General features: G+C 45.3%; 2 gene segments (V, D, J or C); both read right to left on the bottom strand.

The window, feature by feature from the left end:
• The window catches only part of LOC128046233 (T cell receptor beta constant 1-like), a 210,529-nt gene that overhangs the window by 165,460 nt on the left and 20,805 nt on the right, over window positions 1-24,264 (bottom strand).
• Window positions 11,304-11,851, bottom strand: LOC128046235 (probable non-functional T cell receptor beta variable 5-3). The segment is given in 2 exon segments: window positions 11,304-11,677; window positions 11,803-11,851. Coding segments are annotated over 2 exon segments (357 nt in total).

Below are 24,264 nucleotides of genomic sequence, written 5' to 3'. Positions count from 1 at the left end.
TGCATTTAGTAGTTGTGACTCTCGGCTGTCTTCTCTAGTGGCTGATCTGGGCAAAAGTAGCAATTTCAGATTTTCTGATCAAAAGCAGTCCACCTGAGAACAAGCCACAACCTTTGGAGACTCTTCCTTCTCCAGACCCATCCATGGCTTAGAAGCATGAATCCCCTGTATTCACTCCCATTCTGCTGAAAATTCCTGGAGGGTTTCTGTTTCCTTTACTGAATCCTCTGATAGACTGGAAATTCCCCTCTCTCTAGTCACTAGTTCCTGTATTGGGGGCTATCATGCCTCATTCTATAAGGAATTATGTCTGGACAAACATTATCTGGCTTGAAGTCAAATGTCCTAGAAGTTCATGGGTAGTAAGCTTGTAGTAACCACACCATGATGTGTGGCCAAATGCTACAGCTCAGCCAGTCTTCAGATGGAAGAGACAGTGTTCTGCTAAAACTTGTTGACCAGAGCCCAGGAAACCTCGTGGAATTTTAGGAGAACATTGATTTTGGAAGCATGATGATGTAGGTTGGATCCTGTCTCTGATACTTTGAAATAGGAAATATTTGGAAAGACCATGATCTCCAGCTTGCTGTTTATTCCATGGTTTACAGAGACCTTTCTCATCGAGAGAGTGGACATACCCATGTTTATTGTTGTTCAGTTGCTAAGTCATGTCTGACTCACTGTGACCTCATGGACTGCAGCATGCCAGATCCTCTGTCCTCCACTATCTCCCACAGTTTGCTCAAATCCATGTCCACTGAGTTGGTGATGCTATTGAACCATCTCATCCTCTGCCGCCCCCTTCTGCTCCTGCCCTCAATGTTTCCTAACATCAGGATCTTTTCCAGTGAGTTGGCTCTTCACATCAGGTGGCCAATATATTGGAGTTGAGCTTTAGCATCAGTCCTTCCTGTGACTATTCATGGTTGATTTCCTTTAGGATTGACTAGTTTGATCTCCTTGCAGTTCAAGGGACTCTCAAGAGTCTTCTCCAGCACCACTATCTTGCATTAAAACACACAGTGGATTCCTCCACTCTAGCACAGAGGAGGAGCACCTGTCATTTGCTAGGAATGGGTGAGAATATTCAGTGAATCTGGAGTCTGAATGTTCAGGAGTGCTTTGGCTTGAGCTTAGCAGGACAGAGAGAATATTAGAAAAGAAATTGAAACATCCTTCAGACTTGGTTAAGAGCCGCCTTCTTCTCCCCACTATATCTTCTGCTGGGACAGGAATGTTTGAGTACAGAAAGCCAGGGACTGTGCAGAGCTATGCTAAGCAGCGCGCACAGAGGTACAAGGCCAAGTCTCCCAGCTGCAAAGGAGCTCATATCCAGCTCAGAGCTATGGTCACTGAATCGTTGAGCTGAGAAGCAATCAGTGATGTTTCCTTTGTCTCTCTGTGCCTTTTCATAAAACTAAGGGGCTTGGGGTCCTGCCACAAGGCCTGCTGGTACCAGCACACACTGTTGTGTCCAGAGATGGGACAGCATTCCAGAACAGCCTTCCCCCATTGCCTCTGACTAGGTGTATTGGGACTGGGTGACTCCAGCATCCACTGAACCCCGGAGGAAGGAGGTGGAAGCTGCAGACACTCCAGCAACAGTTAAATCCTTGGGGTCCAGGGCTGTGCTGCTGAACTCAGAGCTCCTCTGCTCCTAGGAGACAGCAGGGTACACAGCCAAGAAGCCGAGCACCCTGGTCAACTCCGGCAGAAGGAGACTGGGCTTCTCCCTACTCGGGGCTCTGGTCTCTGGGGGTGAGACAGCAGACGTGTGATTCCCTCCTTTTCCCTTTGGAGGGCTTACCTGTGACATTACTCTTCAGATGTCCCTGTCCTTATGGGCTCCCGCAGGCACTCTGCACCACCCCCATGCCCCAACCTCCCACTAATCAGTCTCAGCTGGTTGAGAATGTTCTCTTTTGTCCTGTCACCCTGTGCTAAGTTGCGCAGTCGTGTCCAACTCTCTGTGACCCTGTGGACGATAGCTCGCCAGGCTCCTCTGTCCATGGAATTCTCCAAGCAAGAATACTGGAGTGGGTTGCCATTTCCTCCTCCAGGGGATCTTCTCCACCCAGGGATCGACAGTGACTCCCGCACTGGCAGGCGGATTCTTTACCCTTGAGCCCCCGGGCAGCCCCCAGGGAGCGGGTAGAGCTCTCCGTGCAGGGCTGGGCCAGGGGCCACCCCCACTGCCTCTCTACTGCCCTTGGAGCAGGTGCTCCTTTTTTTCACATCTGGCTTGCATTATCCAGGCTGCCCCACTGAAGCCCCAGCACACTCTGTCCTAAACGTAGCCTCCAAGAAAGAGAGGCCTTTACTCCCCACCAGGGGAAGTTCATGGCTCGCTGCTGTGACAAACACACCGGCATCTGTTAATGGGAGGAGATTACAATCAGCTCTCTAAATGCCAGCAGTAACTGATTCACCAAATGACCTCCCTGACTCAGGGACCAAGCCAGGACTGAGTCTCACTTGACACCCCCTCCCCTCCCTCTCCCGCTCTCTCCATGCCCCTGCCAGGTGCTGCTAACAGAGGCTCACTCAGTGGATCCACAGTGCCCTCAAGGGGCCCGTTGTGCAGCAGTGTTATTGAAGAAGCTCAAGCAGACCTTTGTGTGTGTGTGTGTGTGTGTGTGTGTGTGTGTGTGTATGCACACTCGTGCACTCAGTAGTGTCTTTTGCAACCCCATGGACTCTAGCCTACTAGGCTCCACTGTCCATGAAATTCTCCAGGCAAGAATACTGGAGTGGGTTGCCATGACCGCCTCCAGGGGATCTTCCAGATACAGGGATCGAACCCATATCTCTTGTGTCTCCTGCATTGGCAGGTGGATTCTTTTACCACTAGCGCCACCCAGGAAGCCCAAGCAGTCTTGGTACTATCTAAACTAGGATCTGAATCAGAATCTGCCAGGATACTCAAGGCACAAGTCGTGCTGATTTGCTGTTTATCTGTCGCGGGCTCACCCATTGCACATGGTAGTGAGGGAGGCATGAAGCAAACACTTTTCCAAAAGAGAATAACAATTCTAAACCTCATTAATTCCAGGAAAGGGGATACTAGCCAGTCATTAGATGCCAGGCTTCCCTGGTAGCTCAGCTGGTAAAGAATCCACGTGCAATGCAGGAGACCCTGGTTTGATTCCTAGGTTGGGAAGATCCCCTGGAGAAGGAATAGGCTACCCACGCCAGTATTCATGGGATTCCCTGGTGGCTCAGATGGTAAAGAATCCACTTTCAATGCAGGAGACCTGAGTTCAGCACCTGGGTTAGGAAGATCCCCTGGAGGAGGGCATGGCAACCCACTCCAGTATTCTTGCCTGGAGAAGCCCATGGACAGAGGCACCTCGTGGGTTACAGTCCACAGGGTTGCAAAGAGTTGGACACGACTGAGCGCCTGTGCACACAAACACAGGAAGAGGTGGGACTTTGAATAAAGCTTTCTCTTTAACCCAAAATCATTCCAAGAGAGGCTGCCAGTGGAAATCTATCAACCAAAACATCTTCCAAGCAGCCAGGGAAACAAGCCCATCAATTCCTTGAAGAGGAAACTGCCTACTTATATATCTTCTCTTATCTGAACACCCTATTCAAATCTTTTAAAAATTGATTCACAATTTTCAATTAAATTTGTCACTTTAAGTATTGATTTGTAGGAATTCTTTATATGATGAATACGTACTCTTTCTCATCTATCTGTGCTGTGCTTGGTCACTCAGTCGTGTCCGACTCTTTGCAACCCGATGGACTATTTTAGCCCACCAGGCTCCTCTGTCCATATATTACCTAATTTCCTTAGTATCTTTTGATGAATACAAATTTTAAAACTTTGACAAAGAAAAATTTAATACTTTAAAAAATTAGAACATTTTTTTATCCTCTTTTTTCTTTCAGAAACTTTATAGTTCAGACGCTTTAAGATCATTTGGGAATATTGCTCCATCTCATATTAAGTTTTGCTTTTGGCAAGGATCAGCAAACCTTTTCCGTAAATAATCAGATAGTAAATATGTCTGGTTCTGTGGACCCCATGAAGTTTCTGCTACAACTACTCAACTCTGCCATTGCTATGCAAAATCAGCCAGAAGCAATACACGGAAGATTGAGCTTAGCTTTATTCCAAGAAAACTTTACTTATGGATACTGAAATATGAATCACATATAATCATCATCTGCCACAAAACAGTATTCTTTATATTTTTTAACTATTTAAAAATGCAAAAACCATTGTTAGCTCCTGGGCTGTATAAAAACAGACAGAGGCCCTATTTGGCCTGTGGACCTTAGTGTGTACCAGTCTTGGTTTATGGATTGAGATAAGAATTGAAAGTCATTATTTTCCCACAAGATATACATTTTTTTCCAGCACCATTTGTTAAAAAAAAAAAATTGTTTTTCCCTCATTGTGCTACTTTTAGTGTTTGGTCTAGAGATTACAATATGCATCTTTACCTTATCATAGTCTATCTGCAGAAAGGATCTATTAACCATAGGTTTCCCATAAACGGGCTTCCCTGGTCGTTCAAATGGTAAAGAATCTGCCTGCAATGCAGGAGACCTGGGTTTGATCTATGGGTTGGGAAGATTGCCTGAAAAAGGGCATGGCAACCCACTCCAGTATTCTTGCCTGGAGAATCCCATGGACAGAGAAGCCTGGCAGACTACAGTCCATGGGGTCACAAAGAGTTTGATAGAAGTGGGTGACTAACACTACCCATAATGCTGTCTTTAATGAAGAGCATAATGCTCTTCATTAATAAGGGAAATAATGAAGTTTCCAGGTATTCCTTACTTGCTAAGAGTTTTTTTCTTAAAATCAGGAATGGATGTTAGATTTTATCAAACTTTTTTTGAATGTCTGTAGACGTGATTGTATGGTTTTCCTTTTATAGTATTTGATATGATAAATTATAAAGTGAAGTCGCTCAGTCATGTCCAATTCTTTGGGACCCCATGGACTGTAGAGTACCAGGCTCCTCCATCCATGGAATTTTCCAGGCAAAAGTACTGGAGTGGGTTGCCATTTCCTTCTCCAGGGAATCTTCCCAACTCATGGATCAAACCCAGGTCTCCTGCATTGCAAGCAGATGCTTTACCATCTGAGCCACCAGGGAAGCTGATATATTATAAAGCTACAGTAAATAAGGCAGTGTGTTACTTGTGCAGGAACTGACAGAACAGACCAACACATATTCAATGACCAACATATGACAAAAGTGGTATTACAGAGTGGTAAGAAAAGTGCTGCTGCTGCTTCAGTCGCTTCAGTCGTGTCCGACTCTGTGCGACCTATGCTTCAACAAATAATATTGGGTCAATTTAACATCCATATGGAATATCATGACATGACCTTTTCCTCATTTCATATACAAAGAATTAACTCCAGTTGGATTAGATTGTAATGTAAAAGTTTAAAATATAAAGAATTTAGGTGGAAATATATGAAAACATGATCATTTTGAAATAGGAAAAAAATTCCTGGACAGTAAAATACAAAATGCAAACCACAATTGGGGGGGTGGAATAATTTTGGATTAAGAAGTTCTCTTCATCAAAAGACATCATTAAGAGAGTGAAAAAGTAGCCCACAGAATGTGTGTGCATGTGTGTGCATATGTCTATATAAGCCAGTTGAAAGGCTCATATACTTCTGGTGGGAGTATAAATTGGAAACCTCCAAGAACCCTGAATGTTTGACATGACTCTTATTCCAATCTTTTTTAACCATTCTTCTTTGATATCTTCTCAAGTAGGGTTATCTTTTATGAAAACCAAGCTGAGTTTCTATTTAAAAAGAAATAGACTAGAGAAGAAGGAAATTAAACACAAAATGACTTCAGGATTGTCAAGAAGCAAAAAGCAATATATGGGACATACATTAGCATACATTATTATGGATGACAATTCCTTGTGGATAATTTATATCAGTCACTTAGGATTCTAATTTATTTATTGTTAAGACTAGTAAGCTACAGATGACCTTACAAGTGTTCCGCATTGGCTGGCCTACCTCTGGGCACGGTGTGGTCTGAGCTGGTGACACTCAGTATGAAGAGTTTATTATAAATGTGCTAAAACTACATAGTTTTACAAGAGTGTATTTCGGTCTATCTGAGACTAAAGTCTGATATTCTAGCCCAATTATAGAATTTTATAGTTTCTACATAAAGGTATCTCAGAAACCCATAAGCGAAAATTATGACTACCCTACAGATGCTTTAGTCTTTCAAAGGTAATTTTCTGACCTCCAACTATCAGAACAGCTGAAGCCCCAAATCCACTTACCCCCGCTGCAGAAGGAAGAACAGGTAGCACCTTTTTCTGGCATTTCTGGGAACCATGATGAGCACGTAGGGGTTTGTGAACAGGAAGGAGGTGACTGCGCCGCACTGTGGTTGGGCTGCTGGCACAGAGATACACAGCCGAATCCTTGGGCTCCACTGGCTGGATCTTGAGATAGGAGTACGTGTTCTCAGGCCTCTCAGCAGAAAACCGGTTTTGGGGCATTCCTGATTTGTCTGGTTCCTCCTTGCCCTGAAAATAAGTCAGGTACTCTGGACCCTGCCCCAGCATCTGTCGGTACCAGTAAAGGACTTGGTGACCAGGAATTGGATCACACCTTAGAGTCACATTCTGGCCCCTCCCTGCGACCCTGTACCCAGGTGACTGGGACACTACTCCAGCTCTTGTGTGACCTGCGGGGACAGAAGTGGGGGACAATCAGGTAGAGCCTATTTGTAATCCTCACCACACATACACAGACACAGACATACACACACACGCACACTGGACCTGCTTGCTGAGGACTCACCCACCCCCAGGACACAGAGGGTCACCCAGCAGAGGAGCCTGGAGCCCATGACAGGGTCAGAGCAGCAATGGGAGGTTCACCAGCTCAGGGTCCTTGTGAGCATGAGCAGAGGAGGACTAGCATCACCTGTTCCCACAAGGCAGTTCCCATGGTGACATCACTGAGCCTCACTGATAGTAATCAATTAAGTATATCTAAGATGCCTGCGGGCTACCCATGTGGTTCAGTAGTAAAAAGTCTGCCTATCAATACAGGAAATGCAGGTTTGATCCATGGGTTGGGAAGATCCCCTGGAAGAGGAAATGGCTACCCACTCCAGTGTTCTTGCCTGGAAAATCTCATGCACAGTGGAGCTTGCCAGGCTACAGTCCATGGGGTCGTAAACGTTGGAGACACCTGAGCATGCACTTATGCAGACCACGCCTTCATAAAAGGAACAAGAATCACAATCCCTTCCAGAAGATAAGTTTCCTCCAACTTTATTAGGCAGGAAAACTGACCTGTGTCCAGCCCCTGAGAGTCTCTTTGGTCAAAGCATGATTTATTAGTGCACCCCACCGAATAAGTGCTGATACTGGGGAAAATTGAGGGCAAGAGGAGAAGGGGGCGACAGAGGGTGAGATGGTTGGATGGCATCACCGGCTCGATGGACATGAGTTTGAGCAAGCTCCAGGAGATAGTGAAAGACAGGACGCCTGGTGTGCTGCAGTCCATGGGGTTGCAAAGAGTCAGACACGAGGTAGAGAGTGAACAATGAACGACAACTGATCAGGCAAGCTGTGGTCCCAGCCCCAGCACTTCTCCCTTTGTCTCTAGCCTTCATGGACAGAAAAGGAGTAGTCCAGCTGGTAACTTCACCTGCACAATCAATTATCCCATTTCCACCTGCCTTAACAAGCAGAACTGATCAGAGCCAGCGTGGAGTCTAGTTAACGTTGTCTTCCTCTGCATTTCATGTTTGGTAAGTGACCACTCAGTTGTGTCTCTCCCCACTTCTCATTTTAACAACAGTTGCTCACAAAGTTTCCTCCCCTAATTTATTTACATTTGTGTCTCTGATGCATCTTGGGATTGGAATAATTTGCTCAAAGCTTGGCTTTTCTGGGGCTTAGCCCCAGTCAGACACCTCTAACCCTTCTCCTCTGCCAACACCACGACGCTTTTACCGGCAGCACTATAAGAAATGCTCAGACCCTCTTACCTCTTATGTCTGACCTGCAGACCGAAAACCCCCAGTGGTTCTGTATCTTTGATTCCCACAGTGACCCTATAGCTCCCATGCCCTCCAACACAGATGCAGACAAACTGTGCTTTGTAATCTGGGTCATCACTTATCAGCTCTGAGACCATGCATGGGGCCGTTAATCTACCTGTCCACCCCCATTATGCAATATGAAGCAGTTAATAGAAGCAAGTTAGATCTCTATCCACTGATTTGAAAAAAATGTCCAAAGTAGACTAATGGAAGGAAGCATGCAAGTGGCAGTTAGTGTGTACAGGTGGCCCCACTTTTGGGGGTGTATTTGGGTAGATAGTTTTGCATCAGCATTGAGAAGAAGATAAGAAACGCACCCTGAAGATGGGATTGGATAGGGGTATGTCTGGAGAAGGAGGGGGATTATTAACATTTGTCTTTATACATTGTTGATGCTTTTTTTTTTTTTTAAACTGTAAAACGTGTGTTTTAGTCACTCAGTCATGTCCAACTCTTTGTGACCCATGGACTGTAGCCGATCAGGCCCCTCTATCCATGGAATTCTCCAGGGAAGAATACCGAAGTGGGTAGCCATTCCCTTCTCCAGGGGATCAAACCCAGGTCTCCTGCATTGCAGGTGGATTCTTTACCAGTTGAGCCACAAGGGAAGCTCTAACTATAGAACATAGCTTAGCATTATTAAGAAGGCTCAGAAGCAACCCAAGTGCCCATCAACAGATGAACGGACAAAGATGTGGCTTATAAATATATGTATATATATGTGTGTGTGCTACATTACATACTACATATTATATATTGTATATATACAATGGAATATTATTCAGCTATAAATAGAATGAAATATTGTCATTTGCACAATGTGGATGAACTCAGAGAACATTATGCTTAGTGAAATAAGCCAGACAGAGGAACCAATACTACAGGGTATCGGCTGTATGTGGAATCTAAAAAATAAGACGAATGTATACATAAAACAAAATCAGACTCACAGCCATAGAAAGCAAATCCATGGTTACCAAAGGGGAAACAGAGGGAAGGAGGGACAAACTAGGAGTAAGGGATTAACGGATACAAACCTACTATACATAAAATAATCAACAACGATTTACTGAAAAACAAAAACAGCCTAACCACATGAGAGCTTTAAACTCAGATCCTTGATCAGGTTGTAGAATTTGTGGTGTCTAAACAGACAATATCCAGAGAGGCACTGACCATGGAATACAGTATAAATGCTTATTTTATTTTTTTTAATTTTTTTTTTATTCTTTTAATGCTTATTTTAAAACATAAGCCAAGGGTAAAGGAACACAAGTGCCCTGCGCACATGGCTGGCCCCTGATCGGTGAGAGGGGTGAATGATGAGGTCGATGGTGACTTCATTTTGTGCTGAGTGTGGATTAACGTGGCTTCTGTTTGTACAAAAACTGGCCAACACCTGGAGCAGAGCCTCTGACCCCTCATTCTAGAACAAGCCTTGAATAATTCTTACTTGAAAAAGAAGGTATATGAGCGGCCCCTAGTGCCTGCATTTCCAAACTCAATTTAAAAATAAGTTACATTTTCACTGGCTCTAGATATGCTCCTTGGAGAAGGCAATAGCAACCCACTCCAGTGTTCTTGCCTGGAGAATCCCAGGGACAGGGAGCCTGGTGGGCTGCCGTCTATGGGGTCGCACAGAGTCAGACACGACTGAAGTGACTTAGCAGCAGCAGCAGCAGCAAAACTGCTCCTATTACCCATTCCAGTGTCGGTCGTGATGTTATTCCAGTGTTCATCAGCAGCTCACAGCTTATCACCAAAGGGCGATAAGAGGTGCTGTCCCCAGGGCACATGTTCTAACTCTAGCCTTCTAAGGTTTGACTCTTTGAAATGAGCAGTCTGTCTTTAGTCTTCACTGCCTAAGGAGATGAAGCTGCATTAGTTTTTAAAGCATTGATGGGAATCATTCAGGCAAAACCAGGGCTTTGGTCTATTCTTAGGCCATGCTAGGCAATTGTATATTTGATTATTTCTTCCCAGAAAGGCTCACACAATTATTCAAGGACTAATACATGGCCTCTCTGTATAAATGGAGGCTTTGCTGTCACAAACAGCATTTCTGAAATGGCTGGGGATGAAGACGGGGAGCCCAGAAAGAGCACTGCCTAGCAATCCACCCCATAGGCAGGGTGCAGGCTAGAGGAGGCTGGGGTTTGAGGACAAGTGACCCTCAGCTCTGTGTCTCTGGAATTGCCCAGTGATCCGTGGAAGTGGACACCCACCACATAGTTCAGTGGACCAGGTCCTGTGACCTCTAATATATCCAAAAAGGTTTGTTCATCTGCATCATTTTCTTAGATTCCGCTTATAAACGTCAATACATGATATTTCTTTTTCTGCTTCTGAATTACTTCACTTTGTATGACCCTATCTAGGTCCCTCCACATCTCTGCAAATATATTCCTTCCTTATAGTCCAAGATCTCTACTTAATTCCTTACATGAAAATATACTTCATGTATATTTTATTATTATTTATGAAAAGAAAAATTTAAATTTACTAGACTAAATTAAGGAGAATATTTCCAGGTACTTGTTTGAGGAAGCATTTGTCTAGTTGAGGCACAAAGAAAACTATAATGTCAATTGCATTAAACTTTTGTCCATCAAAACAGACTGTAAAAAAGGAAGAGGTGAGCTACAGACTGAAAAGAAGATGAGAGGGCTGCATACAAATGAGAATGAATCCGTGTGAGACCTTATGTTCCTCAGTGTTGCCAAGGAGGAGGCCATGATGATGTCCACGATGTGGTATCAGCTTTCCACTGCTGACCAGCAGGACAGGTGAAGGTGAAGCCCTGCCTCTGCTCTCTCTGATGGGGCCAGAGAGGCTAATGATGGAACAGCTGGGCATATGGAGGAAGTATGGAGTTTGTAAACAGGCATGTTTGTCTCCCAGTTCTGCTCCTGCTAAATCATGAGACATTGGGAGAATGATTTAGTGTCCCTGAGCTCTTGTATCTATAAAGTGGGCATAAGAATATTTGATTTGCATGACTGTCACAGAGCTTTAAAGGGTATGATATGTACAGAGACTCTAGCACAAACGAAGGGCTCAGGTGGCCCTTTCTCTTGATGATCCCCACTACTTGGCTGATGCTGGGAGATGTGGAAACATTCAGTGCCCAGAGGATACCCTGATTGCTCTTCCCTGGGCTCTGAGCTCAGCAGGGCACAAGAAGCAAATCCGAAGCGGCTAAATACATCCCTCGGAGGAGGGAAACCTGGGTGGGAAGCTGCACTGCTCTGTCTCTGCTCAAGCCAAGGCAGAGAGATTTGTGAGCAGAGCGCCGGTGACTCAGCACAGCTGTGCTAAGCTGCTGGCACAGAGGTACAGGGCGGAGTCTGTCAGCTCCAAGAAGTTCACGTTCAGCTCAGAGCTAAAGTCGCGGAACTGTTTTGCTGAGAACCGATTCGAAAAGTTTCCTTTATCTCTTTGCAGAGTTTCATAAAACTCAAAGAGGAACTGGGGGCCCTGACTCCGGGCCTGTTGGTACCAAGATACACTGCTGTGTCCAGACATAGGAGAACATCTCAGGGTCGCTGTCTGTCCCTTCGTTTTGATCAAGTGTCTTGGAGTTTGGGTGACTTCAGCCTGCAAAGGGCCTGTGGGAACCACAGAGATCAAATGAGCGCCGGAGAGAGCTTGATGATTACCCCCAAGGTGAGGTGGCGCTTTCGGGAGTCGGCAAGCCCCAAAGGGCAATCATCTGTTTGTCCACAGGACTTACCTGCTCCCAGAAGATACAACATCACCCAGGGAAGGAGCCTGGAGCCCATGGCACCCCGGGGTGGGCTGCAGGCGCCGAGAGCTCCGAGTCTGGTCCTCCTGGGTGAGAGCGGAGTTCCAGCTTCGCTCTCTCTGATTGGAGGATTATCCTGTGATAGCCCCGCCCCTTTGTCCCCACCCTGTGGGTTCCGGAGGCCAAGCAGGAAGAAGGCTCAGGGCGACGTCTGTCCCCACACAGCTGTGCTGATGTTTCTCTGAGGCGGGTACCCCTTTGCTGCCCCTACACCCACCCTCACCAGCAACCAGGAAGCCCTGTCTCCCCTCACCTTCCTTAGCCCCACGGCTTCTGCTCGCGGGTCTCCGTGCTGAAGCCCACCCACCATGACGTCAGCCGAGGGGGAGGGTCTGTGAGGAAGCCTCCCGGTCCCTCTCAGCCTGTGCGCCCTCGTCTATTTAATACCTGGGTCAAACCAAGCCTTGTCTGGATATTTTCCTTTCCTGGGCGGCCCCCCTGTCCTGACTGGCCAGTGATGCAGAGACTCTAAGATTTAGTCCATCTCACTGGGTCTGCAGGGGGCCTGGGTTGTCTATAAATTCTTGGGAGTGAAGGTCCTCCAGAAACAAGCCTCAGCCGTGATCCACTCACGGGCAGGGAGCTAGCTAACTTGAGGTTTACTGTCCTCAAGCCCATCTTCAGTTCTGGGGAGTTACCGTTTATCCCTACAGACCCGTCTTACCCTGTGATTCTGACCTTTATGGATTCTAGCAACTGGGCTTCGTCTAGATTGAGTTAGATGATGGCAGGAGAGTGAAGGGAAGCAAGGCACCACTGTCCTGGTTTATAATAAATGTCTATCCGTGGCTTCCTTCTCCTCCCTACATTTGATCCTAGCTACTCTTTCTTACCAAAGGCCAGACCTGGCTCCCTAAATTACAACACCCTACTGCCCAGGAAACAGCCTCCCCCTGCCCCCCTCCAACTTTCAGGTCTGTGAGGATAAGAGCCACCCACTTATGCCACCCTTAGGATGCTTCTCCTTCCTTTTCTGCTTTCCCTGAACCCTGTCTCACCTTTATAAATAGGATCTTCATTGGTCCTCCTCAACGTGCTATCACCTACTGGGTAAAATAGTAGATGTGGAGAAGGCAATGGCAACCCACTCCAGTGTTCTTGCCTGGAGAATCCCAGGGACGGGAGAGCCTGTGGGCTGCCGTCTCTGGGGTCACGCAGAGTCGGACACGACTGAAGCGACTTAGCAGTAGCAGCAGCCAGGCGAAAAGGGGAAAATGAGCTTGGAGAATATATTCTGCCTTAAGAAAAAGAGAAAGTTCTAACATTCTGCAATTAGCAGTAAGAAAAGTTCTAACTGTCTGCAATTAGCAATGACAAATTTCCAACATTCTGCAATGAGCAGTAACAAAATGTCTAATGTTCCGCGATTAGCATTGCTGAGACAGGCGGCAGAGGCAGAGAGGAATATGCAATATGAAGATAAATAGTGTGACTTCAGGACACAGACTCTGAAGGGGATCCAGGGAATTCACACTCTACTCCTCACCTATGTCTACTCAGGGAAGTCTACAGCAGGGTGGGTTTCTTCACATATTCCACAGAGACCAGGGGCTCCACAAGGATCCCCCTGGAAGGGCACTGCCCTCTGCTGTAGAATTCACCCTTGAATTAAGAGGCAAGAAATGGGCATATTTTACAGAGAGTGGAAAGCATTTTATATATGTGGAATAGTGTTTTGGAAAGTGAGCGAGTGAATTAACTAGTATCTCAATACAATATTGTAAAATAAAAAAATAAAAAAAATAAAGATCAGGAAACTCAAAAATAAATAAATAAATAAAGCAGGTAAGGTTAGTGACTCGATTTGTCACATTAGATACTAGTTTGTACAGATGTGACTTACTCTGACAGCTCTCAGCTGCTGTTATGAAAAGGAGAGATCAATGCATCCACTCTGGTTTGGGTTTCTGTAATATGAGGGCAACCTAAAAGGTCATGGCTGAAGAAGGAATATTTGCAAGGAAGGGTTAAAAGAATGTAACATCATCAAATCTACTCTATCAGGAGGTGATGAAAATATGGAAGGATCCTAAGGAGTAGAAGAAAGGAATACTAGTTACCAATGGCTAGGAGATCCTGGTATTGTCAAAGGATAGGTGTGCGAGGATAGGACACTGTGGGCAGAGTGAGATGTTTAAGTCGTGATTTTGGAGGTAGGTCATTTCCAGCTGACGGCAAGGAACAGGGAATTATGTTATTAAAGTGAAGCAGTGGAACAAGAAATAGAAAGATAACTTTGGGATAGGCAAACAGGATGCAAAGGGCACCAAGTGAAAAAGAAAAAGTGATAAATTAGGTCTTATAAAAATTTTAATCTTCAGTTTACCAAAAGGCAGCATTAAAAAGGCAAGAAGGCAAGCCAAGTGGGAGAAGACAGAGTCAATCTATTTAATGGTCAAAAGGCTCCTATCCAAGATATAAAAATATCCTCTACAAATTAGTAACATAAAGTAACATGATTTTTAAATATGAACAAATTTAAAAGCAGGCATGTTATAAAAAAGATAGGAAGATATGAAAAAGTAAATATCATTACTGATTAATAAAGTGTAAATGAGACATCACTATAAACCCAATAGAATGGCTAACAATAAAAAGGAGAATACCAAATACAGGTGTGGATGGGGGTACAGGGGACCCCCTACGCTTGGTGCTGTACATTGGTGCAGCCACTTTGGAAAACTGTTCAACTGCTTCTAATAAAGTCAAACATGGCTTTACCCTATGAATCAATAATTCCACTCTTAACATTTATACCTAAGAGAAATGAATGCATTTACCCAAAAAGATGTGTACAAGAACATTCAGAGCAGTTTTATTCATAGGAGTTGAAAACCAGAACAACCTAGTCATCCATCCATAGGAGGGTGGATAAGCAAACTGTGAGATGCAATAGATCGGAGGTGGTGGATTAGTTGCTGAATCGTGTCTGACTCTTGCGACCCCCTGGACCGGTACTGGAGTGGGTTGTCATTTACTTCTCCAATATGATAGACTACTACTCAGTAATATAAAGGGAAAAGTACTGATAGACACAATTTGAGTGCATTTCAAAAATTATCATTTTGAGGGGCTTCCCTGGTGGCTCAGTGGGAAAGAATTTGCCTGCTAAGGCAAGAGACACAAGTTGGATCCCTGATCCAGGAAGATCCCACATATCTTGGATCAACTAAGCTTGTGTGCCACAACTACTGAGCCTGTGTTTTAAAGTCCACGAGCCACAGCTACCAAGCCCACCCACCGCAACTACTGAAGCCCGTGCACCCTATTGCCCATGCTCGTCAACAAGAGAAGCCACCGCAATGAGAAGGCTGCGCACCAGAACTAGAGAAGAGCCCCCTCTCACCACAACCAGAGGAAAGCCCGTGCAGCAGTGAAGACCCAGCGCAGCCAAAAATAAAATCAATAAAATCAAATTTAAAAATTAATAATTTTGAGAAAAAGAGGTCAATCAAAACAGCATTTCCTAGTAGACAAAAGTCCAACCAATCCATTCTGAAGGAGATCAACCCTGGGATTTCTTTGGAAGGAATGACGGTAAAGCTGAAACTCCAGTACTTCGGCCACCTCATGCAAAGAGTTGACTTATTGGAAAAGACCTTGATGCTGGGAGGGACTGGGGGCAGGAGAAGAAGGGGACGACCGAGGATGAGATGGCTGGATGGCATCACTGACTCGATGGACGTGAGTCTGAGTGAACTCCGGGAGTTGGTGATGGACAGGGAGGCCTGGCGTGCTGCGGTTCATGGGGTCGCAAAGAGTCGGACACGACTGAGCGACTGACCTGAACTGAACTGAACTGATAGTCATATAATCAGAAAAGTGGTTTTCTTGGAAATAAACTGATTCGGAAGAGGCATGAGGAAAACTTCTTGGGTGAAGGGAATGTTCTTCATTTTGATTTCAGTCATGGTTGCATTGGTGTATGCCCTTGTCAAAACTTACCCAGAAATATGTGTATTGATTTGGGCTTCCCTGATAGCTGAGTTGGTAAAGAATCCACCTGCAATGCAGGAGATCCTGGTTTGATTCCTGGATCAGGAAGATCTGCTACTCTGTCCAATATTCTTGGGCTTCCCTTGCGGCTCAGCTGGTAAAGAATCTGCCTGCAGTGTAGGAGACCTTGCTTCAATCCCTGGGTTGGGAAGATCCCCTGGAGAAGGGAAAGGCTACCCACTCCACACTCTGGACTGGAGAATTTCATGGACAGTCCATGGGGTCACAGAGTCAGCATGACTGAGCATATATTATATTAGAGCATTTTGTATTTATTTTGTATATTTAGGTATTATTAGAGCATTATATGCCAAATGCCAAAGCCTTTGACTGTGTGGATCACAATAAATTGTGGAAAATTCTTAAACAGATGGGAATACCAGACCACCTGACCTGCCTCTTAAGAAACCTGTATGCAGGTGAGGAAGCAACAGTTAGAACTGGACATGGAACAACAGACTGGTTCCAAATAGGAAAAGGAGTACGTCAAGACTGCATATTGTCACCCTGCTTATTTAACTTACATGCAGAGTACATCATGAGAAATGCTGGGCTGGAAGAAGCACAAGCTGGAATCAAGATTGCTGGGAGAAATATCAATAACCTCAGATATGCAGATGACACTACCCTTATGGCAGAAAGTGAAGAAGAACGAAAGAGCCTCTTGATGAACATGAAAGAGGAGAGTGAAAAAGTTGGCTTAAAGCTCAATATTCAGAAAACGAAGATCATGGGATCCGGTCCCATCACTTCATGGCAAATAGATGGGGAAAACAGTGGAAACAGTGTCAGACTTTATTTTGGGGGGCTCCAAAATCACTGCAGATGGTGATTGCAGCCATGAAATTAAAAGACACTAGTTCCTTGGAAGGAAAGTTATGACCAACCTAGATAGCATATTCAAAAGTAGAGACATTACTTTGCTGACTAAGGTCCATCTAGTCAAGGCTATGGTTTTTCCAGTAGTCATGTATGAATGTGAGAGTTGGCTGTGAAGACAGCTGAGCACTGAAGAATTGATGCTTTTGAACTGTGGTTGGAGAAGACTCTTTGAGAGTCCCTTGGACTGCAAGGAGATCCAACCAGTCCATTCTAAGAGAGATCAGCCCTGGGTTTTCTTTGGAAGGAATGATGCTAAAGCTGAAACTCCAGTACTTTGGCCACCTCATGCGAAGAGATGACTCGTTGGAAAAGACTCTGATGCTGGGAGGGATTGGGGGCAGGAGGAGAAGGGGACGACAGAGGATGAGATGGCTGGATGGCATCACCGACTCGATGGACGTGAGTCTGAGTGAACTCCGGGAGTTGGTGATGGACAGGGAGGCCTGGCATGCTGCGATTCATGGGGTCGCAAAGAGTCGGACACGACTGAGCAACGGAACTGAACTGAACTGAACTGAGAGCATTATATATATATTAATTAGAGCATTTTCTCCCTATTAATTACACCTTAAAGTATTCCTAAAACATAAATACACAATTACACAGGAGAAGGGTTCACGTTGTTGCTTGTATTCCAAGCAACTCACCTTACAAGTGAACCACACACAAATAAGAGAAGACAAGAACAATCACAGGCATCAAATATTGAGAACGTGAGAAGTCCTCAGTGACTGAAATATACAACATCCAAATTTGACCTCAAATAAACTGGACTGACAAGTTTGCCCAGAAACAGCTGAGAATCAATGGCTGAAAGAAAGCTGTAGCCAATCAAAAACTTCAAAAGAAAAAAAGCCCAAAGACTGTTGAAATCATTCCAAGCATCCTGAAGTGCTGTAAACACCATAACTTATCAAAATTGTTTATTCGTCAATTTCACCATTGAGACTTTCAGCAGATTGGCCAATTGGTGAGTGGAGTTTTTGCCCAGCAAGCAACCTGCTCTCTTGTCTTGATCAGGTCCTGGGTCAACCTGTATTCCCCTGTCCCAGGGTGTATGTGGCACAGAAGGTCAAGGGGTGAGCAGCACTTAGGGTCTGCCCTTCCTGTGAAACCCAGCTGTGAACCCCCAGTCTTGGAGTCAATGGATCCCACGTGAAGAAACTGCCCTTTGTGTGTGGACTTCCACCTGTAAGGAGTCAAGGAAGGATACGGCCTAGGGGTGAATGAAATTGTTGCCCGATAAAAACTTAATATTTTACAAGAAAAAATTAGACTTATACACTTTAATCCAAATCAAATGGATGATAAAAATGAAGTTCTTTCTAAATTACCAAACTGCATGCAAGTGGGAGTCATGTACAATTTTATGCTTGTGTTCCATGCAGTTCAGCTTAGAAGTGAACCACACTCAAGTAAGAGACTATGGGAATAGTCATATGTATAAAATATTGAGGCATGAGATGGTCTCTGTGACCTCAGAAGACCTCGTAACCTGAGAAGATGCAAAATCCTGCCCTGTGCCCACAAGAGCAGCTTAGTTTGTCATCCAATTTTGATAATTCTGCATATAAATCATCTTGGGGTTTAATGCGGCTGTTTGACGCATCTACTAACATTTCTCCTAAGTGCTTTGTTTACTTGTGTGTTTTATAATTTATTACTGAGATTGTTTTTCCTCTGGAGAATTCTTGCCTGGTATTCAGTGAGCCCCAAGCAGTTTTATGTAACAGTTTCAAGATGCGAGAGCTCAGATCACTCAGGGAATTTAAAGCTGCCTGGGTGCTTTCTGCTTAAAAAAAGAAAGAGAAATAGAAATTTCATGTTGGATGCTGCTGTTCCTTGGCTTTGCTCAATTACCAGAATATTCTCAATTGAGAGATGTAACATTAAGTGCTATTTGAATTTACTTTTTTAAACTGTTTTTAAATTGAAGTATTGATATAATTAATTTACAATATTGTGTTCGCTTCAGGTGTTCAGCAAATTGATTCGGTTATATATGCATATATATAATCTTTTTCAGATTGTTTTCCATTATCGGCTATTACAAGACACAGAATATAGTTTCATGCGCTGTACAGTGGTCCTTGTTGTCTATTTTATACATAGCAGTGTGCATATGTTAAGCCCAATCTCCTAATATATCTCTCTCCCACCCTGCTATCCCCTCGGGTAACCATAAGATTGTTTTCCGTGTCTGTGAGTCAATCTCTGTTTTGTAAATAAATTCATTTATATCATTTTTAGATTCCGTGAAAGTGATATCATGTATTTGTCTTTCTCTGTCTGACTTCACGTGTTATGATAATCTCCAGGTCCATCCATGTTGTTGCAAATGGCATCATTTCATTCTTTTTATGGCTGAGTAATATTCTATTTATATATGAACCTCATCTTCATTCATTTATGCATCTGTTGACGGACATTTATGTGGCTCCCGTGTCTTGGCTGTTGTAAATAGTGCTGCAGTGAACAATGAGGTCATGTGTCTTTTCGAATTACAGCACACACACACACTTCATGCTGATGGAGCTCCGTTCACACTAGTCTCGTGAGATCTCCAAAATGAGCAGTTTTCTCCCCTGGTGAGACGTGGCCTCAGGAAGAAGAGTCTGCCTCATGCCTGTGGCTGCCCTTTTTGTGCAGAGAGCAGCTGGCTATGCCACGCTGTGGGTTCGCTGCTGGCACAGAGGTGCAAGGAGGTCTGGTTGGTCCTGGCCGACTCCAGGGTCAGGGGGAAAATCTCCTTCTTGCTCCAAATTCAGAGGGATACAGTATCTCTCTGTTATCACCACCCCCACCCCAGCCAGTGTCACGGACACCGTTTGAATAATGGATCAGCCTTAGCCCCTGTCTCAGGTCTTGCCGGTTCCAGAACATTCTCAAGTGGTTCATACGCTGAGAACATTTGAGGACCATCTTGTTTCCTGTTTGTATAATACGGTCTCTTGGTTTCGGGGTGACTGCCGCATCCACCGGTCCTGTTGGAGAGGCAGATACACACAGCAAAGATATGGCTTAGTGAGTAGAGTAACCTGGGTCTGAGAAGGAAAGGGATGGCTTGGAGCTGGGACTCTGCAAACCCTGCAGAGGTTTCAGCCAGCTCCGAACTCACCGGATGCCAGGAGACAAAGACTCACGCAAAGAGTCTGGGGCTCGTGGCAGGGTCAGGGCGAGGAGGACTGTCCCTGCTAGCTGCTCTGATCCACAGGGCTGAGAGAGGGAGCTGGGGCTCTTCTCCAAAGGCCAGATGGGCCTGCCTGGGATGCTGGCCCCCACTCCTGCGGGTTCTCCCAGGGTTCCTTGTGACTTGGCTCAGGCATATCAGCTCCTTCTGACTTAGATGTTGCTGCAGGGGAGATGGGCGGGGCTGCAGTGTACTGAGTTTTGGGTGCATGGATTCAGCCCCTGGGTCCCTGGTATTCCTCTGAGACAGTTGCTCCTCCGTCTGCACCTGCCCCTGCCTGACATCAAAGCTGCTTTGCCCAAACCCTTCAACTGCTGATCTCATTAAGGTTTAGAGGGGCCTCCCGCTTCTTCCATAGTTGTTAGGTAGCCTGGAAATAACTGAAAACTTCAGCAGCTGCCTAGTGCTGGATCGCTGCCTGTTTCTTAACACTTTCCCTCCCAGGTTTCTCTCCTAGATCCTGCCCAGAGCCCCTCAGATCTCAGTGGCATCACAGTGCCACCTTGTGGCCAATAACTGAAGCGTCACCATTGTTTCTTCTGCAGTGGTCCAAGGGGTGCTGGGAAATGTCTGAGTGATCACATTTTATACTCAATTTCCTTCAATTCTAATCCTAACACTAATTCTAACCCTAACTATCCCTTTGATTTATCATACTTAATAGGCAATCTTCATTCTACTTAACCTCTATCTCATTATCTGGCAGTTATAGTCCAACTGAGATCTTTCTTCTTAAAGCTGTCTTCCGAAAGGGAGAGGAATACGATGGGAGAAATGAAAGAAAATGTTTATTAAAGGTAGTAAGAGAAACGCAGAAGTTGAAGTGTAAGGAGATTCTTTTATCTTCATTACTAAATATAAACAAAACTGCTAAAAAAAAAAAAAAAGGCAATCAGTGTTAACTCCAAAATATAGATCAGCAAAGGACTAAGGAGATAATGAAATTGCCTTTGAGATGGGGTCAATTGTGTCTGAATAAAAAGTAAACTTGAAATGTGAGAACAAAAAAGAACATCTTATAAAGCCATAAGCCATCACGGAGGAACAGTATCTCATGGGGAGATAAGAATGGATGGAACTGAGATCAGCCAAGAACAGTTGCCACTAAATGATTAACTTGAACCTTGTGCCAATTTGAGCAGCAGGGAGGGAACAGATGGTTCTGGAAGAAGCAGTGGAATTGGAAGATATGAAAACAGCGGTACAACATAGCATTATAAGGAAGATGAATCTGCCAAGTTCATGTGGCAAAGATGGGAAAAATGGGGAAAAAAATTGAAGATGAGAATCTGGAAAGGGAGTCCTTCAAATGGGATTGCTAGAGTAGGGATTTCTTGTGTGTATCTGACCTTCCTTGCTCCCCAGAGCCAGGAAAGCTTTGCTGATACCACAAAGACCAGGAAAACTACCCCCTCCGGGCACTCATGCTCTTGGGAAAGAACCTTGGTGTCCTGAGTGACTACAGTTTCTAATAAGTGGGTTTAGGGCGACTGTCATTCCCTTTATCTGCTATGCAAGGCTCAGGGTACCCCTATCATGGCCGAGGCTATGCCATTCAATCCCAGTCTTGCACCTGGGTTACCTCTTGAAAAGTGAAAGTGTTAGTATCTCAGTCCTGTCCCACTCTTTGGGACTCCAAGGACTGTAGCCCGCCAGGCTCCTCTGTCCATGGGATTCTCCAGGCACGAATACTGGAGTGGGTTGCCATTCCCTTCTCCAGGGGATCTTCTCAAGACAGGGATCGAACCCAGGTCTTCTGCATTGCAGATGGGTTCTTTACCATCCTACCCACCAGAGTTATCTGGTTATCTCTTCGGACTCCCAGAAACCATGACCCATAATCACATCCACTCTGACCAGGGCTTTAGATTTCATAGATTGATCTGTGGGTGAAGATGGATAGAAAGTGTTACTTACAATATAGGTATTTATATTTATAACCAAAATGTATAACAATATATAATATAGCAAACACATAAAAAGGAATAGAGGCATTAGAAAATATCATGTCTTCTTGAGTTAAAGACCTCAGGGCTGCTGCTGCTGCTAAGTCGCTTCAGTCGTGTCTGACTCTGTGCGACCCCATAGACGGCAGCCCACCAGGCTCCCCCATCCCTGGGATTCTCCAGGCAAAACACTGGAGTGGGTTTCCATTTCCTTCTCCAATGCATGGACGTGAAAAGTGAAAGTGAAGTCACTTAGTCGTGTCTGACTCTTAGCGACCCCATGGACTACAGCCCACCAGGCCCTCCGTCCATGGGATTTTCCAAGCAAGAGTACTGGAGTGGGGTGCCATTTCTTTCTCAAATGCATGCATGCATGCTAAGTCACTTCAGTCGTGTCTGACTCTGTGAAATTATTTCAAATCAAAAGCCTAGGGTGTGAATTACAACAACCTCTAGAGAACAGATTTATTCAGGGAATCAGGATGAAACTGGAGAGGTTGCAAAAGTATGCTTTAGTCTGTCAGGACTGCAGCAGTGAAAACATGAAAACAAAATAGAGAAAGGGGGTTGCTTAAATGAGGCAAAGGAAATAAAGTCTTACTGTTTTCAACACTGTATTTGTCAACTAACTGGCACAGAAGTAGTAAGTAAGGATTTTACTTCAAACAGGAAGATAGGCTTGATGCTATGTTGTGGGAAACTTGCAATGTAACAGGGACATATGTGCTCAGCTGCTTCAGTCATGTCTGACTCTGTGTGACGCTATGGACTGTACCCTGCCAGACCCCTCTGGCCATGGGATTCTCCAGGCAAGAATACTGGAGTGGGTGGCAGGCCCTCCTCCAGGGGATCTTCCCAACCAAGGGATCAAACCCAAGTCTCTTAAGTCTCCTGCATTGGCAGTCGGGTTCATTACTGATAGTGCCACCTGTGACAGGGATGGGAGAGGCTTTAGAAGAAGGAATATGCCTGAGGAGGTAGTCGGAAACTTTCCAGTTGCCAACAACAACCTCAGGGGAACTCACTACAAACAAAGGCAGCTGAAGTCACGTGTGTGGGCAAACACCTGCAGGTCCCGTAGAAGCCTGTGATCCGTGCCTTGGAGCACTGAGCTGGCCCTGAGACTGCTGGAACCCGGTGACCCTTAATGATTTCTGTCCACCAACATTTATGGCTGCAGTATCTCAGGAGTTAATCCATGGCCTCTTTCTATCCAAAGAACAGCTGAGTCCAAACCTACCTCTTTTTGTTGGGGGGGTGTGCTCAGTTGTGCCTGCTCTTTACGACAACATAGACTATAGCCCATCAGACTCCTCTGTCCAGGGAATTTTCCAGACAAGAATACTGGGTGGGTGGCCATTCCCTTCTCCAGGGGATCTTACTGACCCAGGGTTGGAACCGGGGTCTTCTGCATTGCACAGAAATTCTTTACCACTAGCGCCACATATTGGTGAGTGGAAAGCAAAAAACAACCTATTTAGAGGCTCTGGGAGCTGCAAGGAGAGAGAAGGATGAGGTTTGTGAACAGGAAGGAGATGACTGCGCCGCACTGTGGTTGGGCTGCTGGCACAGAGATACACGGCCGAGTCCCCGGGCTCCGCTGGCTGGATATTCAGATAGGAGTACGTACTCTGAGGCCTCTTGGCAGAAAACCTGTTTTTAGGCATCCCTGATTTGTCTAGTTCTTGCTTGTTTTGAAAGTAAGTCAAAAACTCCGGGCCCTGCCCCAGCGTCTGTCGGTACCAATAAAGGGAAATATGACCAGAAATTGGATCACACCGAAGAGTCACATTCTGGCCCCTCCCTGCGACCCTGTGCCTGGGGGACTGGGACACTACTCCAGCTCCTGTGTGACCTGTGGGGACAGAAATGGAGGACAGTCAGGCAGAGCCTTATCCTCCCCCCCGCCCCACACACACACAAATACATTGGAACCACTTGGTTTGCTGAGGACTCACCCACCCCCAGGAGACAGAGGGTCGTCCAGCAGAGAAGCCTGGAGCCCATGGCAGGGACAGAGCAGCAATGGGAAGTTCACCAACTCAGGGTCCTTGTGAGCATGAGCAGAGGAGGTGGGGGCCGTCTCCCGTCCCCATAGGGCACTTCCCATGGTGACATCACTGCCTCTGTCAACGCCCATGACTTCAGAGACATGTAATGTACATTGGGTTGGCCAAAACATTCCAAGATTTTCCATAAAATGTTACAGGAAACCCGAATGAACTTATTGGCCAGCCCGATAGTATACATAGATGACTAATTTAAATATTTATAATCTCCCCTTTTTTGGGCTTCCCCAGTGTCTCAGCAGTAAAGAATCTGCCAGGGATGCAGGAGCCCCAGGAAACGTGGCTTAGATCCCTGGTTCAGAAAGAT

This window comes from Budorcas taxicolor, chromosome 4 (assembly GCF_023091745.1).
Source record: "Budorcas taxicolor isolate Tak-1 chromosome 4, Takin1.1, whole genome shotgun sequence".
In the NCBI taxonomy this organism is placed as follows: Eukaryota; Metazoa; Chordata; class Mammalia; order Artiodactyla; family Bovidae; genus Budorcas; species Budorcas taxicolor.
The sequence above is the reverse complement of the archived record's forward strand: the minus strand, read 5'-3'. Positions and strand labels throughout refer to the sequence as shown.